At 39.7% G+C, this 20,971-nt stretch overlaps 1 protein-coding gene across 2 annotated transcripts; it reads left to right on the forward strand.

Annotated features, from left to right (window-relative positions):
• The first annotated feature begins 224 nt into the window (after window positions 1-224).
• cdkn3 (cyclin-dependent kinase inhibitor 3) lies at window positions 225-20,555 on the forward strand. Of its 2 annotated transcripts, none has more exons than XM_020510487.2 (8): window positions 225-285; window positions 3,897-3,979; window positions 10,899-10,954; window positions 16,047-16,091; window positions 16,604-16,826; window positions 17,961-17,992; window positions 18,152-18,255; window positions 20,381-20,555. In XM_020510487.2, the coding sequence occupies exons 2-8, from the start codon at window positions 3,906-3,908 to the stop codon at window positions 20,468-20,470; spliced, it is 624 nt and encodes a 207-aa protein (XP_020366076.1). In that variant the 5' UTR covers window positions 225-285; window positions 3,897-3,905; the 3' UTR covers window positions 20,471-20,555. The 2 variants fall into 2 exon arrangements, with proteins under 2 accessions (XP_020366076.1, XP_020366075.1); XM_020510486.2 differs by having other exon boundaries at window positions 270-1,128.
• The last annotated feature ends 416 nt before the right edge of the window (window positions 20,556-20,971 follow it).

The following is a 20,971-nucleotide window of genomic DNA, read 5'->3' on the forward strand; positions in this document are numbered from 1 at the left end:
GCATTACTGCTGAGCCCTCTTGGGTGCAGTGAGGGAAGAAAAATAAAAACCCAAAACATTTCCCTCTCTCTCTCTGATCATTTGAGAATGAGCCAGACTCCAGCTTCCTGGCCCCGTGTCCGGGAGATGTCCAATCACTACGGGGAAGTCTTCAAAGAACAACCAATCAGAAGCCGCGTACCCAGTCTCCGCCCAGAAAGTGGAGCATTGGCCAATCAGAACTGGCCGTGGAAGTACAGGTATTTTTTAAAAAAAGAACCGACTGTAAACGTATTTGTGAACGGGGTAAGTGAGAGACACTTAGACAACTACATAGGGAGGCAGATAGACATAGGTGAATACATAAAGAGAGAGATAGTTACATGCATATGGACATAGAGAGAGAGAGAGATACGTACATACATACAGGAATAACAGAGAGAGACTGAGAGCGAGGGGAAAAGAAATACAGAGACTGACTGACTGAGTGAGAGAGAGAGAGGGCAGATAGATACAGGAGTCCCAGACAGAAACAGACAGACAGACAACAATAGTGATACAGAGAGAGAAACTTAAACAGAATGATACGGCAATTACAGAGAGAGACAGACATGGACAGATACACGTTGGAGGCAGAGTTATAGAGAGACCAGATAGATATTGGTGTTACGGGAGCAGATACAGGACAGGAGTGAAAAAGAAGGGGGAGCCGATACAGCACAGAAGTTAGAGAGAGAAGTCAGATATAGGACAGAAGTTAGAGCATTTACAGGGCAAGTGTTGGAGATGCATGGCTGGAATTAGAGACACAGAAATAGGATAGAAATTTGACACGGGGCACAGCCGAAGGTCATATACATGAAAAAAAAATAGACAGAGGATTAAAAAAATGTATGACAAGAGATGAAGCATCCGGAAAACACAGCAGAGATGTAGAAAATGCACAACAGGAGATACAGGTAATAGAGCACTAGAAGACAACGGGAGGTAGAGTTAGAGCAAGGAGATTTCGGGGGACAGTCTGCAAGAGGTAGAGATAGGAATAAGGAGTCAACAATATATTGAGAAAAAAAACAATAACATAGAGCGGGATACAGTACGTTTGTGTTTTGGCATAGTGCAAGAAGCTGACAAGGCATGGTGAACCTGGTGAGTGTAGACCAAATGCATTGGATCGTGCTATGTGATGACGGATTTCACTGGATGTTGTGACACGGGGGTCGGTAATTTCATTGGATGGTGTGACACGGGGGTGTGAGGTTTCACTGGATTGTGTTACATGAGGTTTGGCGAGTTCAGTGGTTGACTTGCAAATTTTGGGGTTTAGTAGATTGAAGTAGCTTTCAAAGAAACATAATGAAGGAAAGGAAGCAGAGTTTTTGCTTTGTATTTGTTCATCTTTAAAATCCACTTATTGCATTTCCTGGCAATGCCATCAGTTTGTTAATATTCTTCTCAACTTCTCTCTTAAACCTGATGAGTTACCCCATTTAAACCATTTGTCTGCAAATATTTTCCATGCATCTTTGAAAGACATGAGTTAGTATTTTTAATTTGTAGGTGAAACTCCTGAGCTGTGATGTTGCTCAAATCGGATGTGGAACCTGGAACAGGACTGTAGTAAAGTATTTATCTATAAACTTGGTCAGAACATTAAAGCTAAATGCATCTCTTGGTCAATTAAGCATAATTATTGTTGAATGTTTCTTTAGATTGGTAGTTATGTGGCTCTCCACACTGTCCTCAACAAGTGCTTTATGTTATCTCAATGTCCAAAAATGCCAGCAGGGAAGAATAGGATTTTTTTTTTCTGTGGGCTGGAAGAGTCCAAAACTAGAGGGCATAGGTTTAAGGTGAGAGGGAAAAGTTATAAAAGGGACCTAAGAGGCAACTTTTTCACACAGAGGTTCGTGTGTGTATGGATGAGCTGCCAGAGAAAGTGGCGGAGATTGGTATGATTACAATATTTAAATGGATCTGGATGGATATATGAATAGGAAGGGTTTAAAGGGATATGGGTCAAATGCTTGCAAGTGGGACTAGATTTATATAGGCTATCTGGTTGGCACGGACGAGTTGGACCAAAAGGTTTGTTTCTGTGCTGTATATCTCCATGACTCTATAACTCATTTGCCTGGTTAATCAGAGGCACAGTGAAATCTGTGGCTTCTATATTGCCAACAGAACATGGAATTCTCCAGTACCCTCGATGTGGGTAAACTTTCTTAGGATTGGAGCAGAAATGAAATTGCCAAGGAAGAGGTAGTGCAAGGCTTAGACTTGGGACAGGATGTTTCTAGACCATATTGCATAAATTTGGGAAGTTTTAGTCTAGATCCCATGTGCTAACTCTGTAGATGCCATGTGCTAACTCTGTACACTTTATGCAGAGGTGTCAGATTTGGAGTGGGGTGGACAAAGTCAGAAGTCGCACGGCAGCAGGTTATAGTCCAACAGGTTTATTTGAAATCACAAGCTTTTGGAGTGCAGTCCCTTCATCAGGTGAAGTGCTGTCATGTGACTTCTTACTTTGTACACTTGAGTGAGGGAAATAAAAAGGGAAAACGTTGATTAAAAGTTTGTTTTGCCATTGATTGTTTATAAAAAAAGTGATTTGATTAGCTGTGTTTGTATTGGTTGGTACTTTGGGTAGGTTTTAATCCCCTGTTTAGATTCAAGTTAATCAGCATGACTAAAGTTATATTTTAATTATCAGCATGTATGACAGACACTTAACAGAGACCAAATTCTATTTGCTCATCGCTCCTGTGCTCACAGACCCACGTTGATTCCCAGTCAAGCCGTGTCTCACCCTTAAAATACTCATCTTCCTTTCAAATTGCTCCACTACCTGTCTCTCCCTTACCTGGTAATCTGTTCTAGTCCCAAAACCCATGAGGAGATCTGTAGTCATCAAATTCTGGCCCTTGAACATCTCTGAATTTAATCATTCAAGCACTGTGGTCATTTCTTCAATGCCAAGGCCACAAACTTCTCATAATCCCTTCCCTACAGATGCTCCTTAAAATTTAACTCTTTGACCAAGATTTTGATCATCTAATATTTACGTTTTGTGGCTATGTGAAACCTAGCTTAATTATAGCTCATCTTAAGTGCCCTTTCGGCATTTTATTTCGGCAGCATTTAAATACTTGTTGGAAAGTGTGGAGGCCAATTTTCGGCACTACAGATGTAAAGTAAAACTATTGTAACTTATGCTAATTGGAAGCTGTAAAGACCCAATCTGACAATGGCACAGATGCACAATATGCTGTTTGGTCCCTTCAGTGAAATATTAAGACTGTATTTGTAATAACTGAGAGCACCAAAACATCTTCCTGTAAGTAACATTCTGACAATGAATGTCAGATTACCTCCTTGACTAACAAAATGTGTACTTGACAACAATTTGTATTTATTAGTGCCTAAATGCAATGTCAAAGAGGTAAGTTTTAAGGAGCATCTGTAGGGAAGGGATTCCAGATCTTGAGGCCTTTCCAGTTGAAGGAGTGATCACAGTGGTTTAATGATTAACCTTGGGGATGTTGAAAAGACCAGAATCTGATGACCATAGATCTCTTCAAGCTTTGTGGTGCTATCACTAAAATGTTTTTGGGTGTATCAGATTCAACAAAGTTTAATTAAGGCTTAATTTTCAGCACAGCCTCCTTGTCTAAAAGTACAAATAAATACATACGTGCACAGAATCAAATTTGGTACAATATTCAGCATTTCAAGCAGTTCAGATTACAATGTGTAGGAGTTCCTGGTCTAATTGAGATAATATGCTGTCTGGAGAGTGAGGATAAATTAGAAATATTATCATATTTTATGTAATTTATTTTCTTTATTATGTTTAACCTTATGAATTTGCACTGCAAATGACACTAGAAAGTCATTTTTAAAATGTTTTTTAGACTGGCACAATGAGAACAAGCGAATTTGACTCTTCAGATGAGGACTGTGAAGAACAGCATCAATTGCCATTGCAAGTATCTTGGTAAGTATCTGCAGTAAATTCACTGCTCACACTTAGCCAATATGTTTGTGCTCTATACACATATTAACACATGGCACCACTTGCCTCAGTCAGATGGAATGTTACTGAGATTGGAGAAAATTGCAATGTAATTCTGATTCTAATTGCTGTACTATCATAATCCTTGAATATTGCTGAAATGAATGACATGTTGCTGAAGCTCCATTCCACACTCAAGTTCACATTTGAGATGGATCAACACACGCTCTTTCCTCCTTCTCCACTACTGTCTTCTACAAGCCTGCCTTCTTCAATCAGTATATACACTGAGCTTCATATAGCTCCACATGCTACAAGATTGGGCCTTAACAGAATTCTTGAAAATAGTGCACTAGCCATTTGCTAACCTTGCACAGTTAAAACAAAATTAGAATGCATCAAAGCTTTCCTGCAGGACAATTGTTGTCTCGATCTGAGCATTATTCTGTGTGTATTGTGCAAACACACAAATTGGCCAAAGGCTGGCCTGAAAAATGCCTTAACTGATTGGCTGATTGAATCAAACAGTCCGATCATTCAGTTGTCACAATACATAGAATACAGTCTGTATTCTATTAGGTTGTGCGTGCAAATTCTGAACAGAATATCTGCTATTAAATTTGAGGCAATCTCTGCTGACACCAGAACTGTAGGGCAAATGTAGCTTGCACACTCAGAAGCTCACATGTACATGGTTCCAGGTCTTCTATGTTGTTGCATCAGGTGCGACATAGAAATGGAAATTAGACGGGATGTGAGTTGGGGAGAGAATGGATGAGGCTGGAGATGAGAGACGAGCTGGATTTCTCTCAAACCCCCACTCCAATATCACATTGTTTCCCTGACCCCCACCCCACCCCGGCCTAACACCTGGTCCTTCACAAACCCCTCCCTGTTCACTAATGCATGTTTGCAGGAAATAGCGTACATTCACTGCAAGGTCAGCAAACACAGCCTAAATTTGATTCCATGATTGACCAGCACTGTTTGAATAATCCTGCGTGCAAATAGCTACACTGATAACCAATTTAAGGTAATCGGTCTAACTCATAAGGTGGCTTGCTAGAAACAACATAGATTCAGACACAGGGGCCTATTGTCACCAAATAAAATGAGTATGTTCAGATTTTATGATTTTCTTTAATTACCCAGGAGCTTGGGAAGCCTTTAATTCTCCGTTGCTTTCTCAATGGCACTGTCTTGGCTAATTGGAGTTAATTTGCAAACCAATCAGCACCATTTTCTCCTGTACATTTAATAGCTGTGATCATTTGAAATTTGGTATTCTTGCACTTTTCCTGATGAGTGTAAGATGAAAAGCTTCAGGAACCTGTCTCTTTTCTTATCAACATTTAAGTTCTGTACTCTTTGTAGCATTCTTAATGTCTAATAAGTTTTTGAAGTAACAAATGCACCCTCCAAAAAAAAACAATAATTTTTCAAACAAAGTTTTTATCAATGCACCTTTTTCCACAGTTTCACTTGACTTACTTAACTCTCACCACCACAAAAGTATGCTTGCAGCACAGAATTTTTGTTTCTCTATTGTGCTGCAGACTCATTAAATGTTGAAGAGACACTAATACATGAACCAGACATTAAATAACTTGTCTAGTGTTCAACTGGAGTTTCTAATCCCATTTCAGTGTTGTACAAACATGCAAATTAGGAGCAGGAATAGCCCCCCTCAGCCCTTTCTGTCTGCTCTACTGATCTGATTACTCCACAAACCTTGCTACCTCTGATAACCTTTTACCCCATTGTTTATCGAGAATCTTCTTGATATTTCTGCCTCACAAATATTCAAAGACTCTTCTTCCACCACCTTTTGACAAAGAGAGTTCCACAGTCTGAGGATGAGGTTCCGATCTTTGGATCAGTGTCAGGTGTCCTTGCAGTACACTACAGATAGAGAGTGGAACATAATCCTAACATGCCATGTGGAACAGGCAACAAGGGGATGTGATGGTCTCTGAGGAACCAAGAGTATGGCAGCATTCACCTGAGGAGACATTGAGTGGCTAGGAAATCACCTTCTGCCTGATAGAATGCTGTAGCTTCAGGCACAAGAATCCAGGATAAACATGACTGACATTCAGTTCCAATAGATGTGACCTGGGTACAAGGATCACTCACTGACTGACTGTAAATTTGATGCTGTTTGAAAGGCAAGCAGTCATTGTCAGTGCTTAGAAGCAAATGCAACTTTTGCTTCTGTTTTACTTCATTTTTGCTGCTGCTGAACAAAAAAAAGTTTTCAACTGTTTGGAGGCTTTCAAACATGTGGAAACATGTGAAGATATTAGGCTACATAGAGCATTAGGGACAGAGTAGAGTCATAGAGTCATACAGCACGGAAACAGACCCTTCTGCCCAACTCGTCCATGCTGACCACGATTCCTAGACTGAACCAGTACCATTTGCCTGCATTTGGTTCACACGCTTCTAAATCTTTCCTATTCATGTGCCTGTCCAAATGTCTTTTAAATGTTGTAATTGTACTTGCCTCTACCATTTCCTCTGGCAGCTCATTCCATATATGTACCACCCGCCATGTGGAAGAAGTCCTTCAGGTCCCTTTTTAAATCTGTCTCTTTCCAGGGCCCTACCAAAATGCAACCCTTTGAATTAATCTAAATTAAACACCATCTGCCAATCCTTGGCCCACTGGCCCAGTCAATTAAGATCCTGTTAGATAACCTTCTACACTGTCCACTACAACACCAATTTTGGTGTCATCTACAAACTAACAAACCATACCTCATATATTCTCATCCAAATCGTTTATATAAACGATGAACAACAGTGAACCCAGCACTGATCATTACGACACACACTACGGGTCAAAGGCCTCCAGTCTATACAATAACCCTCTACCAATACCCTCTGTCTCAAGCCAATTTTGTATCCGATTGGCTAGCTCTCCCTGGATCCCATGTGATGTAACCTTACTAATGGGTCTACCATGTGGAACTTTGTTGAATGCCTTGTTAAAGTCCATGTAGACAACGTCTACCGCTCTTCCTTCATCAATCTTCTTGGCCATCTCTTCAAAAAGCTCAAACAAGATTGAGAGATACAATTCCCCATGCACAAAGCCATGCTGACTATCCTTAATCAGTCCTTGTCTTTCCAAAGTGTGTAGATCCTGTCTCTCAGAATTCCCTCAAAACAACTTACCCACCATGACATTAGGCTCACCAGTGTATAGTTCCCTGGCTTTTCCTTGCAGCTTTTCTTAAATAATGGGACACCATTAGCCACCCTCCAGCCTTCCAGCACTTCACCAATGGCTATTGATGATACAAATATCTCTGCTAGGAGACAAGGTTCAACAACGGAATGATGCTAAGGACCGGTAATTTGTGCATCTTGGTTCTTAAATAGCAATACATTTACACATTGTGCACTTGTATTTGCAGTGAAGCATCAGTTGTGTTACCTATGTGCCCTGAAGTGTTTTTCATTTCCCTCCCACTACTTATACAGTGAAGAGCAACCCCTGGCTGGCAGCACTTGCTGGCTCCAGCACCAGAAATCCCAGGAGATTGTGGCAGTGGCAAGAGGGACAATAGGACAAGGAGTGGGAGGGGGATGCGGTGGGGGTGGGGGTTTGTGGGGTGGTGCCATAGAAGCATGGTACAAAGATAATTAGACTAGTTTCGAAGAATAGCATGAGAAATTTTATTCGGGCTTATGGAGGGAAACCCTCCATGAAACTTGCCAAAATTGACATTTGTCTGATTTCTGCTAAAAGTTAGCACCAAAGCCTTGTGGAAAGTTATAGCTAAGCCTGCATGTCCTGACAGAGCTGTATATCTGATAAAGCAGTTTCATGATGGATAGACAGTCAACGTTGCTGTTAGAGATGAGTACACTGATCCCTGCGTTCATTAGTACAATCTTTGCTACTAGGCTTTCTGGGGCATTTGATAGACATGTGATGGAATACGCATCCAATTCAAAACATATGGCAATCTCTTCAATCTGAAATCCTCAACCTAAGATATAAGAGATGATGGAACAGAAATTTCCATTTGTGATGACTGTGGGCTAATTTCACACTGAGAACATAGTGTTCAAAGGATCATGAACTGTTACTTCAAAAGCACTGACAACTACGGGTTAAACATCACCTTAAAGAAGACATATATTCCTTCAACTAGCACCAAACTCTGACTATATACCAGTTACTATTAACAATCAATGGCACATCCTGATGGCTATAAATAACTCCTATCTCAGAAGCTCAATCACTAGAAATGTCTGCATTGATACCTAAGTGACAAATAGAATTGACAGTGCAAGCTCAGTATTTGTCCATTTATGGAACTGTGAAGGAAACCAGATATCAAATTAACAATAAAACTTAGTGTTCAAAGCAATGGTAATACTTGCTGTCCTTTATGTTCACGAGATATGGACTACTTACTCTTGATGTATTAAACAGTTTGACAGGTTCTTTTTGAAGTGATTTTTGGAACTTTGAAATGGGAGGACAAAGTGCACAATAGTGAGGTCTTCAAAAAGCAGAAGTGTCTGGAATTGAAGCATTTCTCATTTGAACCCAGCACAGATAAGTAGTATATATGGCTGACAATAAAATCCCTAAGGCAGTCATGTATTCACAACTTGAGCTTGTAGGTTAGGCTGAGGGTACTCCTTGAAGTGAACCTCATAAAGTGTGGCAGATCCATCATGGACTGGGAGAGAGAAGCTCAATAAAGAAGTAATTGAGGAGTTATCTTAATTCATGGTATTGTTTCCAGCAAACAGCAAAGAATACAGTAGTTGAAGATAAATGTCGAGTGAGAAAGGTAAGGTAGTCCCAAGAAAATCAGGCAATTTATCTTTGCCTACACCATGGAAAGCCAGACAGCTCTGCAACCGACATCCACAATCACAAGAGCACAGCAGTTGAGTCTATACATGCAGAAAACATGCCATCTTCATTAAGAAAGGGAAACCAATGACACCATGCTGCCCATCACTGAGGATTGGTTTATTTGTAGATCATCCTCCTTTTGTTAGTTGTTTAATTGTGCACCACCATTCATGACTGGATGCTGAGCTTAAATCTGATCTGTTGATTTGTGGGATTGATTGAATTTATCATATGCTCCATGTGCTGTTTGTCATGAACATAGCCTTGTGTTGCAATTTGAACAGTTTGGCATTTCATTTTTAGGTATTCTTATTGCTGCTAATGGCTTACCCATTTGCACTTGTTGAACCCCTAGCTTGATAACTGTGAGACCAAAAGAAATAGGAGCAGGAGTAACCATTCTGACCCTAAAGCCTACCCTGCCATTCTATAAGATCTTGGCTGATCTGCCCCAGGTCTCAGCACCCCTTCTGTTTCAGCTCATCATAGTCCTCAACTCCATGATATTACAAAAATCTATCTACCTCCTCTTTAAATACTTCCAGTGATGTAGCCTCCATAACTCTGAGGTAGAGAATAGCAGACATTCACTCCCCTCTGGGAGAATAAATTTCATCTCATCTGTTTTAAACTCCTAACTCTATAACTGTGTCCCCTAGTTCGAGAATCCCCATAAAGTGGAAACACCTTCTCAACTTTTACCACGTCAAGCCCCCTCAGAATCTTGTATGTTTCAATAAGATTCTTCTAAATTCTGATGAATTAAAGCATAATCTGTTCAGCTGATTTTGATAAGTCAACCCTTTCATCCCAGGAATCAACCTAGTCAATTTTTTTTTAAACTGTCATCAATGCCACTACACCCTGAGAGATTTGCCAGACCATGAGATTACACATTGCGGCTCAATATAGTTATGCTGCTGCTGCTGCTGATATCCCACTCTTGATGATTTGTCCTTTCTACCTTCAATGTTTCTTGCAATTTGTGTTTAATGTGGAAGAGTGATTCACCAGCTGAGGGAGGCTGACAAGTTGCATACAGCAGGTTTCCTTACCTATATTTGAACTGATGCCATGAGACTTCATGGGTTCCAGAGACCATGTTGAGGACTCCTCTACACTGCCTCTTGAATGTATACAGTGGTGCCACCTCTAGCAATGGTGGAGTCTGAGACAGTGGGGTACTGTATGATTTGGTGAGTAGGACTATGTCAGATTGTTGCTTGATTTGTCTGTTGAGGACAGCACTCCTGAGTTTTGGCACATGACCCTGGATGTTAATAAGGTGGACTTTTCAGGGTTCGCTAGGCAGGATGTGCCGTTGTCATTTCTGGGACCTAGTTCAATGTCTGATGGTCCATCTGTTTTATTCATTTATGAGTTTTCTACAGTAGTTGAGTACAACTAAGTGAGTTCCCATTTTGGGAGGCATTTACTAGTCAACCACATTGCTGGATCTGGCCAGATGGGCAAGGGTGGCAGATTTCCTTCCCCAAAAACATCAATAAACCAGCTGAGCTTTTACAACTGTTAATTGTACAGTCTGTTAGTTTAATGATCACCTTTACTGACATTGGCTTTTAGTTCCACATGATAGGATGCAAACTTGTGTCCCTAGAACACTAGTCTGCTCCTCTGGTTAGCCAGTTCAGGAGCAGTACCACAATGGCACCATTCCCTAGTATAAATCAAAGGGAAAACATAGCACTGCCAATTACTGATGGGGTTGAACGTTACCAAAATATAAAAGTAAGGAACAGAATGTGTGAATGTCATATTGTACCAAGGAACCATAAAAATGGAGGGAAACTTGATAACAAGACAAACCTAAAGGCTTTGTATCTAAATGCACGAAGCATTCGGAATAAGGGAGTTGTGTACTGGCCTCCTAGTAGTGATCCATTGTCTTTTTCTGAATATTAAAGTATATGCTTAATTTTGGAAGTGTCTGTTGTGTTTGGCCACTTGAAATTGCTAAAATATATAGATAGCAAAATATTTCTATGTATTTAATAGGTTGGCTTTATCAGTGGTGAACTGCCACCAGTTCCTTGGAATCTGTGCATTGCCAGGTAAGCCATTCGATTTGATTTATTATTGTCACGTGCTGAGATACAGTGAAAAGTATTGTTTTGCGTGCTATCCAGACAAATTGTACCTTACATAAATACAGCAGGGTAATAAAAAAGAATGCAGAATATAGTATTACAGCTACAGAGAAGGTGCAGTGAAAGATCAATGCTAATATAGGAGACGTCTGTTCATAAGTCTGATAACAATGGAGAGGAAGCTGTTCTTGAATCTGTTGGTACATGTTTTCAAACTTCTATATCTTCTGCCTGACAAAAGAGAGTATAACCAGGGTGGGAGGGGTCTTTGATTATGTTGGTTGCATTCCCGAGACAATGGGAAGTATAGATAGAGTCAACGGAAGGACTCATGATGGACTCAGCTGTGTTCACAACTCTGTAATTTCTTGCAGTCTTGGGCAAAGCAATTGCCATTCCATGCCTTGATGCATCCAGCTAGGATGCTTTCTATGGTCCATCTATAAAAATTGGTAAGAGTCATTGTGGATATGCCCAATTTCCTTAGCCTCCTGAGGAAGTAGAGGGATTGGTGTACTTCCTTGATTGTAGCATCAACATGGATGGACCAGGACAGATTGTTGGTGATATTTCCTCCTAGGAACTTAAAGCTCTCAACCATCTCCAGCTCAGCACCATTGATAGACATAGGCATGTCCTCCACTCCACTTCCTGAAGTCAATGACCATCTCCTTCATTTTGCTGACATTGAGGGAGAGATTGTTGTCTTGACACCATGCCACTAAGCTGTCTATCTCTTTCCTGTACTCTTGTCATATCCTTGTTTGAGATCTGACCCACTACAGTGGTGTCATCAGCAAATTTGGAAATGGAGTAAGAGCTGAATTTGGCCACACGGTCATGAGTGTATATTGAGTATAGTGTGGGGCTGAGTATCCAGCCTTGTGGGGCAGCAGTGTTGAGGATTATCGTGGAGGAGGTGTCGTTGCCTACCCTTACTGATTGTGGTCTGAAGGTCAGGAAGTCAAGGATCCAGTTGCAGGGCGGGTAGCAGAGTCCTAGGTCTCAGAGTTTGGAGATGAGTTTGGTTGAAATTATGGCATTGAAGGCAGAGCTAAATCAATACATTGGAGTCTGTAGTAGGTGTTCTTGTTATCCGGATATTCCAGGGATGAGTATTAGGCCACAGTAATGGCCATGGACCTATTGCAACTGCAGGCAAATTGTAGTGGATCAAGGTAATCTGGGAGGCTGGAGTTGATGTGTACCATTACTAACTTCTCGAAGCGCTTCATAATGATGGATATCAAATATGAGAAATACAGTGCCACAGAAGTGTGGTTTTCTTTCAAGGATTTGCCTTAATGGTCAATGATAATTTAAAAAATGAGGCTGCAACATCCTGTAAAATAGGCATATTTTAATTAAAACAGCTCAGTAAGGTAATCTGAGTTTTAAATTGAATTCAGAGATAGGATTTCTTGTGTCAAATTCTCTAAATCTCACCAACTAGAACGATAATCTCAGCATTGTTTATTTTCTCTAAACTCTGCTGGTTTCCTAATTACAATATAGTACAGCAGGTATCAGTGGATCAGTCAGTTGGCACCAATCTAAGCTGAAATGACAGGACAGTGACTGGTATCTTTAAATAAATGGAAGTTTCAGCCTTTTGTGAGAAGTAGCACCTTATTCTGAGTCAGAAGGTTTGGCTTCAAGTATGACTCCAGAAACCTAGAGGATATAATCTAGATTGAGTCAGAAGTGCAGAGTTTCAACTGAGGCATTAAACCAAAGCTGCAAATGCCCCCTCAATTGGCTATAAAAGAATGGTATTCACAGTTCTTCTCATTATCCAAGCCTATATATTTATCCTTCAACCAATATTAGAAAAACAAATTATCTCATTGCTATTGGATCTTCATGTATGCAACTATGTTTTTGACTTGGCTAATATCCATTGACTGGTCAGTGTCCTAAAATTGTGAACAACATTATATAAGTATATATTATTTCAGTCTAAAGTTACACTTGGTTTAATATCATGCTTTGTATTGTACACCTGAGGTCCTACTCAAGCCTATGGCAAAAGGATGAAGCAAACGTACCCAAATAAAGAATCAAATGAGGAAACACAGCCTTGTCTTCTTTGTGTTATGAAGCCAAATGAATTTATCCCAGGTGTTACACCAGTAGAGATCATACCTTTTTAAAAAGGAATTGAACTTTCAATTAATAGCTGAATGGATGACAGGACAAGATTTTACATTTTACTGTAACAAACAAGCTAAAAGCACTATTGATTCAACACTTTTTATAGGCACTTTGTATTTAAAATTATATAACTTAACTCCTTTCACAACCAACAAAGAAAACTAGTTGGCAAATGTTACATTGTCCTTTAAATAGATATTCAATTATCCTGGAAGCACTCCAAAATGTTTCTATGCATCCAAGGGTTTAATGTTTTCTTTTCCCAATTGGAAACTTTTAATTGCAGAACCAACATTCACTGTAGGTGTTCCTGTAGCTACAGCTCCCTCTAGCTACAACTAACCAAATTTTCCAGAGTCCTTTGAACTCCTCCAGAACTTCATCTTTGCGGACTGAGAACAAGCTGAAAACTCTCTGTCTCTCTCTCTTTCCACATACATAGGTTCAAAACTGGTGCAATTTAAATTCAATTAATAAATCTGTTTAATTTCAGTAACAGTCATCACAAAACTATCATTTATTCTTGTTAAAACCCATCTTGATTCATTAATTCCCTTTAGGGAAGGAAATCTGCCATCTTTACCTGGTCTAACATGTGACTCCAGATTCACAGGAATGATTTGTCAGGCTACCCACTGCAATCCTTTTATCTAAACTGAATTAACATACAAACTGGCCTAAATGCCAGAAAATAATCAATCAGTGTTATAATTACCTTCTAACTGACAAGGTTAATAGTGAAGTCGCCTACAAGTCCCAACAAAATATTTAATTTAATGGTGTAAGTCATTTCCTCTTTAGTTTTGTTTTGTACTAATTAAGGGTAGATTGCTCATGTAACCTTTATAGCAGCTGGAGATTATGGTCTTTCTTCATGTCATGTTTTGCCCATTTCACAGTTGGGTATCAATCTCTAGATTCCATATGACCTTGGGTCAATTCTACTGTTTTCACCATTGACACGTATCATGCATGTGGCATAGAAGATACCTGAGAGTAGTAGCATGGATGGACAGCTAGTGCACACTCCTGGAACTGTTTATAATCAAAACAAATTGTTCAACATGATTCAGAAACGGTTTTTCACATAACAAATAAACTCCGACACAAATTATGGGGACTGTTACTACTTAGAGGAAATATGAATCTCTCTTCCCAGGAAAAATTTGGGCAGGAAGATGATAGGAGGTAGGTGTAACAAGAACTCCTTCTCTTAACTTACCCCTCCCCATTGTCTTTACAGTCAGAGAGTCAGAGATGTACAGCACTGAAGCAGACCCTTTGGTCCAACTCGTCCATGCCGGTCTGATATCCTGAATTAATCTAGTCCCATCTGCTAGCATTTGGCCCATATCCTTCTAAACCCTTCCTATTCATATACCCATCCAGATGCCTTTTAAATGTTGTGATTGTACCAGCCTCCACCACTTCCTCTGGCAGTTCATTCCATACACACACCATCTGTGTGAAAAAATTGCCCCTTAGGTCTCTTTTAAATCTTTCCCTCTCACCTTAAACCTTTAGCCTCTAATTTTGGACTCCCTCACCCCAGGAAAAAGACTCTGTCTATTTCCCCTATCCATGTCCATCATAATTTTATGAACCTTTATAAAGTCACCCCTCAACCTCTGACACTCCTGAGAAAACAACCTCCCCATATAGCTCAAACCTTCCAACCCAGGTGACATCCTCGTAAATCTTTTCTGAATCTTTTCAAGTTTCACAACATCCTTCCTATAGCAGGGAGACAAGAATTGCACGCATTATTCCAAAAGTGGCCTAACCAATGTCCTGTACAGCCACAACATGACCTCCCAACTCCTATACTCAATGCACTGACCAATTAAGGCAAGCATACCAAATGCCTTCTTCACTATCCTGTCTACCCGGGACTCCACCTTCAAGGAACTATGAACCTGCACTCCCCAGGATCTTATCATTAAGTGTATAGGTCCTGCCCTGATTTGCCTTTCCAAAATGCAGCACCACACATTTAACTAAATTAAACTCCAGCTGCCACTCCTCAGCCCATTGATCCCGTTGTACTCTTGAGGTTACCTTTGTTGTCCACTACACCTACAATTTTGGTGTCATCTGCAAACTTACTAATCATACCTCCTATGTTCACATCAAAATCATTTATACAAATTACGAAAAGAAGTGGACCCAGCACCAATCTTTGTGGCACACCACTGGCCACAGGCCTCCAGTCTGAAAAGCAACCCTCCAACACTACCCTCTGTCTTATATCTTCAAGCGAGTTCTGTACCCTTCATACAAGGGGAATATCCAATCCTGATAAGTGGTGATTACTCTAAATCCTGGATTTGGGATACTAGGGCTTAGACAACCTTGATAGCAGAAGAACAGAATCTATGAAGTGGGCAAGAGGCCACAATATTGTTTTTAAAGAAGTGCTACCCTTGTGGACTAAACCTCCAGGATTTACAAGGAACCCTTCACCGTCCCCAGCCCCAGTTTTACTTCATTTTCCCAGCCCTGGCATTTAGTTCCAAACTCCAGTCCACATAATCCAAGCACTTAGCAGGAATATTAATTGCAATGGTCAAGAAAATAATGCAGTTACAACAGTGCAACATGCAACAGAAGAGGCAATATGTAGGTTGCACTGGTTGTTAGGATAATTATTACAGTTGAATAAGGTTTTATCAGAAATATATAATACTACATAATAATAAATAGGATTATTAGTAACCAAGTAAGAGTGTTGCAACAATTACATTTCTTGATGTCAGGCCTTAACGAATTTCACAGCTTTTTTGTCAAATTTGCCATGGGAAAATAATAATGTACAGGTATTAGAATGTCCTACTTTATAATATTGCTTCTGCTTTAAAAACTGGATTCACTAAAGTTATTAAATACTACTTCTTTTAAACAGGTTGTAAATTTAAAGATGTAAGAAGAAATCTTCAGAAAGATTTAGGTAATTCATTTTTATATATATATGTATATCATGTGTCTGGTCTTGGGTTTAAGGAAGGTATCCATTTTTGTTAACACTTCAATTCTAACTATTTTGCATCTGGAGTTACTCTTCACCATTTCATTTATATTTTATTTGGGGCTTTTTTTTTCTACCCTGTTGCAGGAGAATTGCTTGCAGAGTCCTTCTAATGCTGTTGTAACCTAATGTTTGATGCAGGAGAATAATTCCCATTTGATTTGTTTTTTTTTCAGTCAACAATGGGAGCTGAAATTAGCTTGCTTTTGTGGGGAATAGCAAATCAAATGTGTGACTTTTGCATACATTAATACAGTACAGTTCCACTCAACTGCTGCCTTCTTTTACTGGTTGAATTCAATTTAATTAAGCCAGTAACTCCTGCAGTCTGAGTTGTCGATTCTGTAGTTGGGATTAGGCTATATACTCTACAGCTGATATGGAGTTGATTGGTGATATAATTCATAGTATCCATATTCTTCAATTATTCACAGAAGAGCTCAAGAATCACGACATACAGGATGTATTTGTGTTCTGTACCAAAGGAGAGATGGTGAAATACAGGGTTCCAGGCTTGTTGGAATCATACGAGCAACATGGATTCAAGGTGTATCATTACCCTTTCCCCGATGGTAGTGTTCCAGATATTGCTAACTGTTGGAAAATTCTGGAAGAGTTGAGAATTTGCTTGGAAAATGCGAAAAGGATCCTTATCCAGTACGTGCATTGTAACTGTTAATTACACTTGTAGAAAATGTAATCTTCTATGGCAAATCAATTGCAGATGCAAGTAACTGTGTCTCAATTTGGATTAAGTACAGAAATTGTGTAAGACTGATGAATTGTAATATGGTGAGATTTATTTCCACAACTACATAAGTGCTAACACCACCAAAGTCCAAAGGTGTGCCAGTTGGGTGGATTGGCTACGCTAAATTGCCCATAGTGTCCAGGGATGTACAGGCTACGTAGATTAGCCCTGGGAAATGCAGGGTTACAGGGATAAAGTGGAGGGGTGGGTGATTCTGGGTGGGATGCTCTTCGGCGAGTTGGTGTGGACTTAATGGGCCAAATGGCCTGCTTCCACACTGTAGGGATTCTATGAAAGTTTCCAGTGTCAAAATAATTTGAACATTGAGTAGCTACTGCATTATTGGTACCTCTGATTGGGAGCTTAGAACTGACATACTTCTGCAGGATTTGAAAGACAGTACCAGCTTCATCAGTGTTTTTGATGCAATTACACATGGTCGGCTGCAAACATTTTCTCTGGAGGGCAGGTGTTTCTTGGCAAAAAAGGCAGGGAAAGATGGTCCCGTCTGAGCTTATAACCCTCAAAGCGTAATTTTTTCCAGCTTCTAAGCCATTGGGCCTGAAGTGCAAACAAGTCCCTTTTAAAAAGTTATTCACTTATCTGTTCATGAGCTGTGTCACGGATCAGCAATAGGTCACAGTTCAATAATGTCTCAAATGTGTCTAAGGTATGTTGAGACTTCACTCCCATGATTAATGAGGGAGAATGTGAGTGAAGGCAGAATACATACCTGCACTCATGCAACATTTTTATCAAAGCCACTTTCGACTCAGCTCCCCCCCCCAGGGTTGAATTCGAGTCTTCAAGGATGCCTTGTTGAAAGGGACATTGTATTTTCATTTCTCATAATTAGTTTGTGTGCTCAGTTGAGGGAAGTGTCCATACCACTCACATTCTAGATAGTTGATTAATCCCGACAGACTGATTAGCAGGTTTTAGATGCAAAAAATGCTGCATGATATCGATGCAACAGCCAAATATCTTTTAAATCAGAATTGCAAACATTTTCTTGAAGCACACTCTAATTTTCTTTGCAGATGTTACGGAGGCCTTGGACGTTCATGTCTAAGTAAGTGCAAAACTTCACATCCTATTCTTCCACATTTTTTGTAAACTTTCCTTTTCCACCAAAGGAAAATTGAAGAGTGCTTCTTTAGCTCTCAAGTGTCATGTAATCAGCTTAATAAAACAATTTGAAAGTGCTTCCTTCCTATATTGTGTCTCCTAGTTGCAGCATGTCTTCTACTTCAGTTGTCCGATACTATGTTACCAGAAGAAGCAATTGGCTACCTTCGTGAACTAAGAGGAGCTGCAGCAATACAAACAGTGAAGGTATAAATGAACGATGTCTCAAATCCTCAGACCACAAGAAATAGGAAAAGGAGTAGACTGCCCAAGCCTTCAAGTCTGCTCTGCTTTTAATAGGATCATGGCTGATCCAAGATTCCTCACTTTCACTTTCATACATTTCCCCCCAAAACCAGATCGCCCTACTGATCAAGGATTGCTCTTTCTCAGCCTTAAATACACCACCAAGACTCTGCCTCCAAAGCTCTCTATGGCAAGGAGTTCCAAAGACTGTCAACCTTCTGAAAGAAGAAATTCCTCCTCCTCTCAGTCTTAAATTGGCTCTCCTTTCTGCTCCTCTGGTCCTTGACTTAGCATTTGGGGAAACATCCTCTTAGCATTTACCATGTCAAGCCCCTTAAGAATCCTATATATTTCAATGACATCACCTCTCATTCTTCTAAACTACAGTGAATAGAGGCCCAACCTGTTTAGCCTTTGCCGATAAGACAATCCCTCCATACCAAGGAATCTTCTCTGAACTGCCTCCAATGAAATGATATCTGCAAACTTGGCTTCAGTACTTTCACTTCCTTCCTCCAATTCATTAATATATAATTAGTTGTATTCCCAGCACTGATCCCTTTAGACCTTCACCGTTGAGTCGCTAAACTGAAAATGAACTCCTTATCCCCACTTGCTGTTTCCTGCCCATGAGCCAATTCTCTATCCATACCAATACACTACCTCCAACACTATGGCTTTTATCCTATGACTTAATCTTTTGCACCAAATACAACAAATCTACTGGTTTCCCCTCTATCCACTCGGACATCCTCATAAAAAACCCTAATAATTAGTCAGATGCCATGTCCTTTTCATGAAGCTATGCTGACTCTGCTTGGTTAGATTGATTTTCCAAATGATTTACACTTGCTTAATAATTGATGCCAATACTTTTCCAACAATAGATGTTAGGCCAATCGGCATATAGCTACCTGCTTTTTGTCTTGCTCCCTTTTTGAATAAGGGTGTCACATTAGCAGGTTTCCAATCCTCTGATACTTCTCTAGAATCCAACAATTTTTGCAAAATTACAGCCAATGGATCCTGTAGCTATCTCAACAGCCAGCTCTTTTAGAATTCTAGGATGTAATGGATTAGGGTCAGGGGACCTATCTGCATTTTGTCCCATCAGTTTGTTTCCTCCTACTTCTTTAGTGATGGTACTTAATTCCGCCCCCATATCGTGTTGTAATAATGGGAAGTTTGAAGTGTCTTCCACTATGAACAGTGATGCAAAATACGTTTAACTCCTCTGCCATATTCTTTGTTCCCCAAAACCATCTCCTCAGATTCATTTTCTAAGGAACCTGTGTTACTTTGACCTCTCTTCCTTTTTTATGCATTTAAAGAAGCTCTTACTGTCAGTTTTTATATTCCTCACTAGTTTGCCCTTGTAGTTTATTTTCTGTCTATATTATCCTTTAGCCCTCCTTTGCTAGGTTCTGAATTTATCTTCAGGGCTACCACTAACTTTGGCCTCTTTGAACTCAACTCTCCTTATCTTCCTTGGTTAGCCATGGTTGGTTTATCTCGTTCTTAGAATTTTTCTCATTTTTGGGATGTATTTTTGCTGAGTCATGAATTACCTCCCTTCAAATTCTGCCACAGCTTGCTTACTATCTTTCCTGTTAATCTGGCCAGTCCACTTTAACTAACTCTATCCGAGTGTCATTGTTATTCCCATTAAGTTAAACACTAGTTTCTGAACCAGGTTTCTCACTCTCGAACTGAATACTAAATTCTATCATGTCATGATCACTCCTTCCTAAGGGATCTTTTACGCAGAGGTCATTAATTAAATACACCTCATTACCTTTACCAGATCCAAGTTAGCCTGCTCCCTGGTTGGCTCTGGGAAACTAGTCCTAATGCACTCTACGAATCTCTCATCATTGCTTTCTTTTCCAATTTGATACACCACATCAACATGAAGAATAATGTCACTCATAATTATTGCTATATTTATTTTACATGTTTCTATTATTTGGTGTTTATAGTCTTTCCCATACTGTGTTTGGGGGTCTGTGATCAATAAAAACAGATGTACTCAGGAAAAATGGAACATGAGCAACAGTTTTAGTAATTATGCTGTTTTGTTTGACAGCAATACAACTATTTGCATGATTTTCGGGATAACGTGGCAACATACCTGGCAACAAAAGACGACGCTGCAGCCCGATCAGTGTCAAGATAGGAAAAAGAAAGCAGAACTTTCAGGCTGTAGATTGTAATTGTTTGTAAATCGATTATATATAAATTTTACAATTACCTGACCTCGACAGAAGGTTCTGGCTAAAGATGATTAACTTCTAATATTCACTCTTTCTTCCACAACTGTGCTAGACCGGCTGGATACTTCCAGCATTTTCCAATTTCAAATTTTCCAGCAGCATTTTCTGTTTGTATTACACCATATTAACCTGTTAGTTTGGGGCTTTTATTCACTTGTTGGAGTTTTGTATCGAATTACTAAGCAACTTGCATTGTGTGGCATTTTTCAACTCCCAAAGTACACGGAGATATAGTTACCATTTTAGTAAAGGATGTGAAGTAACTGATTTTCACAGCTGGATCACAAACAGGACAGAAATAAATTACTACACCGTGCGTTTTACATGACAGTTAATCAAAAAATGATGTTGAGAGCAATCAATCGTCTGCATAGAAAACATATGTAATTCAGGCTAAATTTAGC

Source organism: Rhincodon typus, chromosome 8 (genome assembly GCF_021869965.1).
Source record: "Rhincodon typus isolate 14 chromosome 8, sRhiTyp1.1, whole genome shotgun sequence".
In the NCBI taxonomy this organism is placed as follows: Eukaryota; Metazoa; Chordata; class Chondrichthyes; order Orectolobiformes; family Rhincodontidae; genus Rhincodon; species Rhincodon typus.